At 40.1% G+C, this 11,300-nt stretch overlaps 1 protein-coding gene across 1 annotated transcript in view; it reads left to right on the top strand.

Annotated features, from left to right (window-relative positions):
• The first annotated feature begins 10,401 nt into the window (after positions 1-10,401).
• Gca (grancalcin) overlaps positions 10,402-11,300 on the top strand; it is an 18,895-nt gene continuing 17,996 nt past the window's right edge. Inside the window, exon 1 of the mRNA XM_004629867.3 lies at positions 10,402-10,575. Within this exon, the coding sequence (XP_004629924.1) occupies positions 10,549-10,575 (27 nt within the window). The 5' untranslated portion in view covers positions 10,402-10,548. The remainder of the gene's footprint in view (positions 10,576-11,300) is intronic.

Below are 11,300 nucleotides of genomic sequence, written 5' to 3'. Positions count from 1 at the left end.
GTTATTTCTTTTTTTTTTTTTTTTTTTTTTTTTTTTGGTGGAATAGGGGATTGAAAGCATGGATTGTTTATAGCCTAATAAAGGACTACAGCCTAGTGTGTATTTATGAATACACATAACAGATAAGAGATGGTATCTGTCCCTAAACAATGCACAGTTTTAAAGGAAATTATTTAATTATGCACAAAATATACAATAATTAGTCATTTAAGTGATCTTTACCCAGGACTCCTTTTTTCAGGAAGTGGATAGTGGGAATGTTTCTTAAGTATTTCTTTATATTTAGCTTTATACTTCAAAAAACATTAGTAGCACCAAAACAGAAAATCTTTTGGGATTTTACTAGATATATTTTGTAATGTAATTATGTTTCCTTTTTTTTTTTTTTGTACCAGAGACTGAACTCAGAACCTTGTGCTTGCCAGGCTGGTGCTCACGCTGCTGGGCTATCTCCCCAGCCCCAATTTTACTAGACTTTGATACTCATTTTCTACTTACCTTCACCAATTCCATTCAAGTTCTAATAGTTTTGACAAATGAATCACATGTCACCTGATAATTTTCCAACTGCTTCCACCAGATCATAAGTCCTTTCATAATCAGTTCCTCCCACATGCTTTTGGGAAGATGGCACCTTGGCCTCAAAGACGTAATTTGTGCTTCATTTACTTTATTTTGAAATAAATACCAAGGAGCAAGCTATGGTCACACGGAGTTAGATTGCTGCTGTTGTCACCCTACACTCTTGGATGACATTCAGCCAGTGAACATTTTTAGTTAGATGTTTAAGATCGCATCCATTCTAATTGAGAGTTGGCTGCACTGGTTGTTCACACTCACTTTATGCAAGTTATTGAATATTTTTGCTTCATTTGTCTCATAGCTGACAAAGTCTTGAAGTGGCAGTAAGAGGAATACAGGGCCAACTGTTGAGATAAAATACTGAGATTATACTGGATTGGATAAATATGAATTACTTTTTTTCTGTATTTTTTTTGGGAAGGGTCTACAGGGTGTTCAGGGTCTTACTACTAGATTGGACTCACAGTGATTCTCCTGTTTGTAGCCTCCCCAGTGGTGGGATTACAGACATGCACCACCACACCCAGTCTCAATCTCACTCTCAGTGTGCCCCAGGAGCAGGGCTGGTACAGCAGGCCTGGGGATCAAACCCTGGCCCCTGTGCCTGCTTGCAAGAACTTTAATCTGCTGAGTTATTTGGCTGGCCCTGAATTTCTTAATCACAGAACAGTAAACTAAATTTTTAAAAATTTTAAACATTGCTGACCACAAAATAGTTTTTTGTTAATATAATAGATTACATAAAGTATTTTATTTCATTCATCTGGTTCCTAATTTTTAATATTGTTTGTACTGATTTTATAGTTCTACCTATAAGGACTTTCTAAATATATATGTAGTCATTTATTGAGGTCCATGTTTAAATGTTTTTAATGATCAGGATAAGAAAATCTAATTTTTAATATTAAAATAGTGATACAGACTGGGCATTTTATTTGCATACTAAAATAAAAGGATGACAAGAAATATGAGAAGATCACTTTCCAGTGACACACACACTGAACATCTCTAACAGGAAGCACAATTCCTTGTGGTGACAAAACCAGGAGACCACCCGAGAAATTGTCCTCTAGCTTTTGTGCGATCAGAGTTATGTGGAAAGGTGGATAACATTAACCTTTGCATTAAAACCTTCACGATTGGAACTTTATTGCCCCTATTTTCCCTCTCAATCTCCCTTGTTCCACTTTCCAGCCAGAGGTGCGAGTTATGGATCTCTGCTGGTCTGGGGGCAGCCAAGAATAAATCAGTAGTCCTTGTGGCTGTGGTTGTGTTCTGTGGAGCTCCCCAGAGCAGAGCATCACGAAGACTGAGCGATTATTCCCAGGGGAAAGGCAGGATTATATTTCTGTTGGGGCATATTTTCATAAGCTGGTCAATACGTAACCTGTCTTTGTGAGTATTTTTGTTTAAAAAAAAAATATATATATATATATATGATTAACATTAATTACACACAGCCAACAGTGCAATAACTTGTGTCTCACCAAAACTTACCTAACGACTTTCTGCTTAAGGCACACTGCAGCCTTCTTTCCTGGTCTCATCAACACAACCTGCCAGCACTTCAGTACTATGTTGTGTTGGATTGTGTCTTGTAAACATGTTCCCAAATTATTTATAGTTCAGTTTGGTTAATGACATAATTTAAATGGATACATATTTTTAGCAATTTATTAAGGAAAGTTCTGTACTTTGCAACTTTCACCTTTCAAATACATAGATCTGGGTAGTGTAATGTATTTGGTTAGCACAAATAAAACTTATGTACTAAAAATCTATATATAGCTTCACGGCAATAGCATGTTGAACAGTTCAGAGCATGTGTAGTAGTTAGTACTGGGGAGAGAATGAATTGAGCTAATTTAACTGAAAGAGCCACTTATTGTCTAGACTGGAGGAAAGTGACAAGTGTCGGGAATCTGTTTGGCAATGTTTGATTACTTTTGCCTAACTGCTGCCTATCTTCTTGGTAGTTCTGCTTCCTATTGGCTCAGCAAAGAAAAATGAGAGACTGCAGGAACATCCCCCTCATTGTTCTAAAACTGCCTTAAAGTAAGGAACTGGAGTTTCTTATTTTTCACCAATGTTAAAGAGGAACTTAGAGATGTTATCAAGAAACTCGGCTCCTTATTTTTCACCAGTGTTAAAGAGGGAACTTAGGGATGTGACCAAGAAGCTCAGTTCCCACGCGGTAATAGTGCATGCCCATTTCTGCTGCCAGTTGCTGCTGCCCTGGGTGAGTGGCATTCAAATAGCGCAGACCCAGCGTTGCCTCAGTGACCTGAGTGAGTGAGCCACGGAGACTCAGTAGGTGAAGCTCGAAGTCTTACCCACTACTTCAGAGGAGGTGGAGTTTTAAATTTTACTTTTGGTTTTATACTTTGAGGGTTATGTATTTTTTTTTATAATAAACATTTGTTTATTTATTGTGTGTGTGTGTGTGTGTGTGTGTGTGTGTGTGTGGCCAGCTCAGCCCACCAGGGGGCGAGGCTGGCTGGCATGTGGTGCTGGGGGATTGAACTGTGGTCCCTGTGCTTTGCCAAGCTTGTTCCAAGTAGGTGCTTTAGACCACTGAGCCATCTCACCAGCCCCGAGGGTTATGTATTTTGGTAAAACATTCGAAAAACTGCGCTGGCAGGTCCAAACATATATAAGCAATTTTTGTAATGCTAGAAGTACTGCATCAGAACCTTTTCGCAAGACTTCACATTTATAAATTTATGCACTCAGCAAGTAAGTAGCGGGATGGGTGCAGTCCCGAAAGTTGCCTCATGTTTCAGGAACAAACTGATGCTATGTTCATAAATTTTATGTATTCTATTCCTTAGAAATTAAACATACATAGTATTGACGTTTAATATTGTGGAACATCCACAATGGGCTGTAGAGAAAAACATCCATAGTCTTATCTCTCAAAAGGAATTCTGGAGAAGGCACAGTTCTCAAAGGAAGCCACCTCCTGCCAGGGCTCATTATGTGCCTAGAGCCGCGACATAAGGGGTGCTCTCGGGGCAGCCCGCACCGCAAGGCAGCCAGCGCCAAATCCTGGGCCTGGGTATCGCGCCTTTCTAGGGAGGCAGCGAGCGCAGAAAGCCAGTCCTGGCCTTCTTCTCTGTCCTGCTCTGTAGAGAGATGAAGTTTCCTCTGCTGCCACCTTGTGGGAATTTAGCACTCCGCTCTAAACTGTGCTGGAAGAGGCTCAGCTGAATCCTGTAGGCAAATTTGTCACTATGCACGATGATAGCTTTTTGGCAATAAAAAAGAGAGAAAGGCAATCTATATTTCCCAATGGAGGGATAAGCTACGGCTATAATTTAGCTTATAGTATCGTCTTTTATAAAAGTGGAGATGGTGCTCTTCCACCTCTTTACCTGTGCTGTTTATGCTGGGCTCAGTTTTGGAAAGAAAGCCAAAACTGTTTGTGAGAGCCAGGGTACCATACACTGACGTTGCTTATAGAGAAGGTTGTCATGGTTATGCGCCTTCCTGTGTGCACTTCCTGTGTGCGCTGCCTTTTCCTCAGGTGATCTTGTTGTGGTTCCTTTTCTCTCCTTGTTGAGACAAAATACCCTTCTCCCAAATTAAAGAAGGAAAGTCAGCTCACAGTTTGCAGAAGCTTCAGTCCATAATCTGCCTTCTGGCTGCAAGGCAGGGTGTCAGGATGAGGGGTGGCAATAATTCACTGGGGCACAAGTAGCAAAGCCACAACAGCGAAAGGCAGAGGGAGCCTGTTTTTCTCCCTTGTGCAGTAAGCAGGCTGCCCCCTGGTGCGGACTAGTGCTCACGCCTTCCACACGCCCTCCTCTTGCACAGGATGAAGATGTTTATGAAGCAAGGCCCGTGGCTATTTGTGACAATGGGCTGCTTCTGGGTCCAGTGGCGGGCACCTCTCTCCTACCCTAAGGATACAGGAGAAAGAGACAGATAGAGAGGTAAGAGTCTTAAACATACCCGAAGAACTCTAATCTGAAGCCAAGCATGGATTTTGAGTTACAAGAGTAAGTTCACTTGTTTAGATATACTGAGTCAGATTTTCTGCCACAACATACAACGGATGAACTGATCTTCTGACAGGGAATACCTGCATTTTACAAAGGAGAAGCCCAGATTCCAAGAAGCTACATTATCCTTGTCGGTATCACACAGCCAACAGACAAACTTGGAGTCAGTAGTCAATTGCAAAACTATTTATCACACATAGTTTTCAATATCAGTGTGTATGCTGATTAATGTGAATTAATAATAAACTTTAAACTAATCAATGTTAGTCTAGAGATACTCTAGCCTTGCTATTAAACTCTGACCTTGTTGTTAATTTATCATTTGTATGATGTGGTTAAATGAAAAAATATAGATTTTAGGCACATGCCCTTCCAAAAGATTTTGATTTTGTTTCCTTTTAACTTTTGATTGGTGCTCAAATTCATTAAGAATAATATACAGCAAGATGTTTTACATAAGAAGTTTAATATAAAATTATTTGATCTTTCTTACCCTTATATGTTTTTTTCTCTGTGTCCCCACTCACCCCCCTTTTGTATTTTCTTTTTATTTCATTATATTTTCTGGTATCAGTATGATTGTATTAGACAAGTTATGGGCAAAGTCTTGCCAAAAGATGCAGTTGCTAAGGTAACGTTCTCTTTCTCCTCCCCTTCCTTCTCTTCCTTCCTCCTGGGCTGGTTGCCATAGCTCCTCTTGATTGTGTGCCCCGGGTCCTGACTGTCGTAAAAGCAGCTGACTAACAACTCCTGTTCCTCTCTCATTCCCTCTGTCTCTTTCCTTTTCTTTCTGTTTTTCCTCTCTGCAATCTAGTTTTTCAGTTGTATGTTTTTAGTCACATATTAATCTAAAAAACGGATGCACTACTTAATTATTGTATATTTATTTTTTTTGCCCTGAAAATTTTCTTTCCTTAAGCTTTGGAACTTCCTTTACTTCAGAGGGGCTGGTGTTATGGGCTACATCTAGATGGCCTCCTGAAAGCTCACTGGCTCACCAGTGGGGCCTTTAGAAGGTGTCTAGGTCATTGGAGTTGACGTGCCTTTAAGAGGTGGCACCAGGTAAGAAGGAAGAGGTCACTGGAGTGATGGTCGCTGCTTCCTGGGTCTCGCGCTATGAGCCCTTTTCTTTCACCATGACCATTTGCCATCCTGGCCTGCCTTTTTGAGCCAAGGGATAACGTACTGAAACATGAATAAAATAAACATTTCCTTCTTGAAGTTGCAGGTGTCTGATATTTCATCCCAGTGAGGAGAAAGTGACTAAGATGGTTGGGATTCTTTCTCCTGCTAAGCCTGAAGATCCACTCCTCACCCCTCTCCACATTCTTCACCCCCGATAGAGGAAATCTTTCTATGACAACGCTATCCAGTTTTCAACAACCCAATCCTGTATCTTCAGCTTAAGGGTGATAATGGGGCTGTGCATTGCTTGTACTAGGATTAATTTTATCTGTGTCTCTTATCGATGTCATTAGCTCTGTTAAATATTGTTTTTGTTACATTATCTTCGTTAGTGTGTTTGACTGTTCCATCTGCATTTTTCTGGTAGTTTCAAGAAATTAGTCTTAGTGTTGAAGACTAGAAAACAAGGCAAACCTCTCAGGTAAGCTGAGTTTTGTGGTGCTTGGGTGGTGTACGCTGTATCCATTTAGAGCTCCCCAGCACCATCCCTGATCATGGGTCTTTCTTCATTCTGTGTCAGTATGTACCATAGCTCCTACTTTCAGGAAGAGTACTAAGGTTTTTCTTTTACTTTTATTTCAACTTTAAAAGCTTTAAAAATATGACTTTATTTACTCATTAATTCAAAACTAGAAACATATTATGGGTATCATTTTCTTAAGATGAAAAATAACCAGGTCAGGGCTGGCCAAATAGCTCAGTGGATTAAAGCACCTGTAAGCACGTGCAGGGCCCAGGGGCTCAGACCCTGGGCCTGCTGTGTCAACCCCACCCTCGGGACATGCTGAGATGGCAATTGAGACCAGGCATGGTGGTACCTGTAATCCCAGCACTTGGGAAGCTGCAAACAGGAGAACCACTACAAGTCCAATTTAGTGGTGAGACCCTGAACACCCTGTAGACCTTTTCCTAGAAAAAAAAAATTACAGAAAAAAAACCTAATCAGGTCATATGTTTTATTGTAAAAATATTTTGCAGGGCTGGGGAGATAGCTCAGCAGTCTAGGTGCCTGCCTGGCAAGCGCAAGGACACAAGTTTGATCCCTGATACCAATCCCTGATGCTGTGCCCTGTGTGGGCCACCGAAACCAGACATGATGACGCACATCTATAGTGCCAGTGCTGGGGAGGCTGAGACAGGAAAATGACTGAGTCCAAGCTTCATAGCGAGACCCTATACCAAGTAAATAAATAAATAAATAAATGATTTAAAAAAATAAAAGTATTTTGCAACTGTACTGATCTGTGTCTACCTCGACAATGTAACTTATTGCTACCTTAGCTTCTTCTAAAATGTAATTTGTACTGCTTATTTCACAAGAGTATTACAAAGATCAAATGTGGTGAAGTGTAAAACAGTCATGACATTGAGCTTGTACTGTATGATAAACAGATTGGGAATTACTTATTCTTATTAGCAGGTATATTCCTTGTGTTCATTTTATAAAGATGTGAGGTATTATTTTGCAAATACATAACAACTTGAGGATTAAATGGAATTAAATTATTTTGGATGGTAGTCCAGACTATACTTATGAATTGGAATATTTTTCAGTTTTTGAAGAAACTATTTTTAATTTTATGTAATAAGAGTACTGTAAGTTAATTCTCCTTATATGTAGCAAGCTACTAACCAAGAGATCGACACCATTTAAAAAAGTATTCAATTGAAAGATTTAATTTATATCTTTCTAAAAAATTAGTTGTATGAACGTATTGATGCATTTATACAATGTAAGCCATGATCAGAAGCATGAAACTTGGGTTTAACTTTCCTGCAAGCAAATTACGGAGGTTATAACTATGTTGCTGCTATTATTTGGCTTACGTGTGAGCACCTACTGCATCACTATTTCTGAAGAAATTTGCATTGGATCCATATGGCTTAGCAGGGCAATGATGGGAGGATGTACGTATTCAGGAACCCACAGAGTGTCCTGCTGATATTTTTCATCGATGCACTGTTTGACAAATTGCTTTAACATTTGTGCTTCTGTGAAAGGGTACTCAATATTACTAGAATTAGAAACAGAAAATGATTGTTAAGAGCTTAGTTGAAGAAAAGTCAGTTTGTCAAGGGGCTGACTGAGGTGACAAGTGTAAGCAGCGTTTGTTTTTGTCTTCTTTGCAAAGCTTATTCTTTCTCCTCTTTCCTCACTGGTAAATAACAGGCCTTAGTAGTTGCTGAAAGAAACTACTGTGGGTTTATAACTAAATTGTTACTGTCTGTAATCCCAGTGTTTGGGAGGCTGAAAACGGGAGGATCACTACGAGTCTGAGCTGCATAGTGAGACCCTGCACACACACACACACACACACACAAACACACACACACAAAGAAATAGCTATTTAACAGAATAATGAAGCATTTTATGTAAGAAAAGTGATTTGAATTGTTTTCATACATTCCATTATCATAAAATGCTACTATTTATACTAACTGAATTAGGAAAGGAAATTATCACTACTATTATTTAAAAAGTTTTTATCTGGGCTCATATGAGTTGTTATATTAAAATATAATTTGAGCTGCGCATGGTGGCTCACACCAGTAAAGCCAGCACTCAGGAGACGGAGGCAAGAGGGTCACCATGAGTTGAAGGCCAGCCTGGGCTACATAAGGGATTTCAAAGCCAGCCTGAATAGCAAGATCCTGTCTCAAAAACAAACACAAATATGAACTACATATATGTGTGTGTGTTTAGGGAGAGACTGCAGACACCTATCACTGCAATGTTCACAACTCTGTCTGTCTTCATCTCCATAGGAAAAAAAAAACAAAAACCTTTTTCTTAATGGCCTTCCTCTACCAACGAGATACATTGTTAGGAACTATAGAGGACCCAATGATGCATCATTTTTGCCAGCTAATATGCCTGTCAGTTTCATAAAAGTTGGCAGAATTGATGAGGTTCCTGGGTCAGAGACAAAAGACTATTACTTAAAGCCCAGCAAATAAGATGACCAAAGTCCTAGCAGGCAAAGAGGAGCTGCCATAAGGGTGCTTCAACACGCAATGGGTTTGTTATCTGATAAGGAAGTCCATGCTTAAAATGTCCTATGATTTTGAAAGATCTGCAAGTGAACATCAAACTTTTGCCCTGGAGGAAAATACCATCTTTGGAATCAGACCTGCAGAAATGCAACAGACCTGTGGAGACAAATGCAAATGGAATCCACCAGAAAGTCTGTCTTGATGAAAAAAAAATGTACATTAGAAAGGCTGACCTTAGATTTAGACCAACATTGTAAAGGAATGTACTCAATCCTTCCTAGGCATCTCCCTGGAATACATAGTCAATAAGTTATATTAACTTGGAAATGATTATTCTGCATTCTAACACTTTATCATGATTTTAAGGAGCTATACATTCTGCCTGTTATCAAGTAGGTTTTGCTATACATCTTTATTTAACCTGATTGTATAGAAAGTATTAGAGGACCTGACACTTTCCAAAGAGCAGTTTGTACAGTAGCAATTTTCCTTTTCCTCTGCCTCTTTCTGGTAAATTTGTTTCACAATCCCCAAAGCACTCTTCCGCTGTCCTGTAGCTGAGCAATAGCTAAGCTGCTCAGTCTTGCAAAGTTGACTTCTTCTCCTAATAGCTAATGCATTGTTTGGAGACAGCTAGTTTATGAAACAGACTGAGCTCTTATTCTTTAAGTATTAATTAGTATCATAGTAGCCATTGTTGCTTTTAAGCTGAATCTATAGTGCTGTTTTTTTGTTTTGTTTTATTTTATTTTTAGCTTGGAACTATGGAATCATTTGGATTCCAGAGACAGGCAAACTTCTCAACTGCTGCTATTAAATAAACCAAAATAACTGAATACTTAAAAGGTTAAAAAGTGCCCAGCTAGCTCAGTTGGTAGAACATGAGAATTTTAAAAGATTTAAAAATCACAAATAATAAAAAACCTGTTCTCCTCGTATTCATAACTAAGGAAGTGTGTCTCAAGAGTTTGCCCAAAAGTTGAGCCATAGGTAGGGTTGCCAGATAATTTACAGGATGTCCTGTATAATATAATAAAGTGAAATATTTGGGACAGACACTAAAACTCATTTATTTGAAAAATCAAATTTAAATGAAATTTTTATATTCTTATTTACTGAACCTGACAACTATTCATTATTTATGAATCAGATTACAAATAACCTTTTCTTAAATCAAGGATAGTAGATATTAAGGCAGAAGTTCTTCCCTTGGGGACTTAGCTGTGGTCACAATTTCAAAATTTTCTTGTGACCTCAGTGCTATACAAAAGTAAATATAAGCAACCTCTGATATTCTCAGTTGTGTACTATTTGAAGTCCAGGTCAAAACAGGCTGGCTCCACAAAAAAAAAAAAAAAAAAAAAGAATTTAAAGACATGATGACCTTTAGAACCTTTCTAGAGAATGTGAGAACTACAGAGGGAAAAGACTTTGGGTTAAGAATTTGAGTTAGCCAGTAAAAGCCAGGCAGGGATGAGCTGGGCTGCAAGCTACGGAACGTAGCCAATAAGCGCCGAGAAGGATGGGGCCAGCGTCGTGGAAGGGGCGGGCTCTCGCAGGATGGACTCGGAGGGCGAGACTCCTCAGCCAATCGGACGTGAGCGGGGCGGGGCTAACCTCGGGGGACCCGGCAGTTTCCTGGGAGTGAAAGACCCGGGTACCTTGGCCCCCAAACTCAGCTGCACTTGCGCCTGCACCTGCGCTCGTGCTTGCACCTGCGCGGTTCTTCCACCTGACTCAACCCCACCGGGAAAGTGACAACGGGTGACGCCCTCGGCTTGTCATGGCCTACCCGGGATATGGAGGAGGGGTGAGTCCTAGCCGCATCCCCCACACCTGCGCTCTCGGGGGTGTGGCGGCCTTGCGGGCCGTGCCTCCCGCCGGGTCCGCGCTGTCCTTGCAGCCCTGGTACCGGATCGTGCCGGACTCGCGGCTCTAGGCCTGGGGGCCCTCGGAGCCTCAGATACCTGCTCAGTGAGAATCTCCCCACGGGCAGACCTGGAAAGGAGAAGAGAAACACCCATTTCTCTTTCCAGTAACCTTTTAGTTTTGCCATAGAGCCTCTTTCTACATTTTTTTGACCACTTCTTGTTTTTCAATTGCTTGTGAATAAACAATGAGATATTCTTGAATGCATCTTAAACTTTTCTGTTTTTCTAGATTTTGGAGGAGAGAGAGATTATTTGTTCTTAAATATTGTTTTTCCTGCATCACCTTTGAGAGAATTTGTAATTGTGGTAACCGGTGACTAGTTCTTTCCTTTTGGAAGGGAACTCCAACCCAAAATATTTACATCAGCGATCTTCAAAGTGCTGTGCGCACATTTTGTGTTTACAAAGTTGGGAGCGTGGGATGAGCCATGGGGTGGGGGCTGAACGCAGCACATGGCTCTTATCGTGTTTGTTTTATTTAAAAAGAGAGTTTGTGCTTTGTTAATTTTAATACAAGAGCCAACAGTGGCATATGGTAATGATCTTCAAAGGAATTACTCTTTTTCCTGGGAGTAAGATTATTATTATTATTATTATTATTATT

The sequence above is a fragment of the Octodon degus genome, unplaced genomic scaffold (assembly GCF_000260255.1).
Source record: "Octodon degus isolate 3935 unplaced genomic scaffold, OctDeg1.0 scaffold00032, whole genome shotgun sequence".
Lineage (NCBI taxonomy): Eukaryota > Metazoa > Chordata > Mammalia > Rodentia > Octodontidae > Octodon > Octodon degus.
Note: the sequence above shows the minus strand (reverse complement) of the source record. Positions and strands in the feature narration are given on the sequence as shown.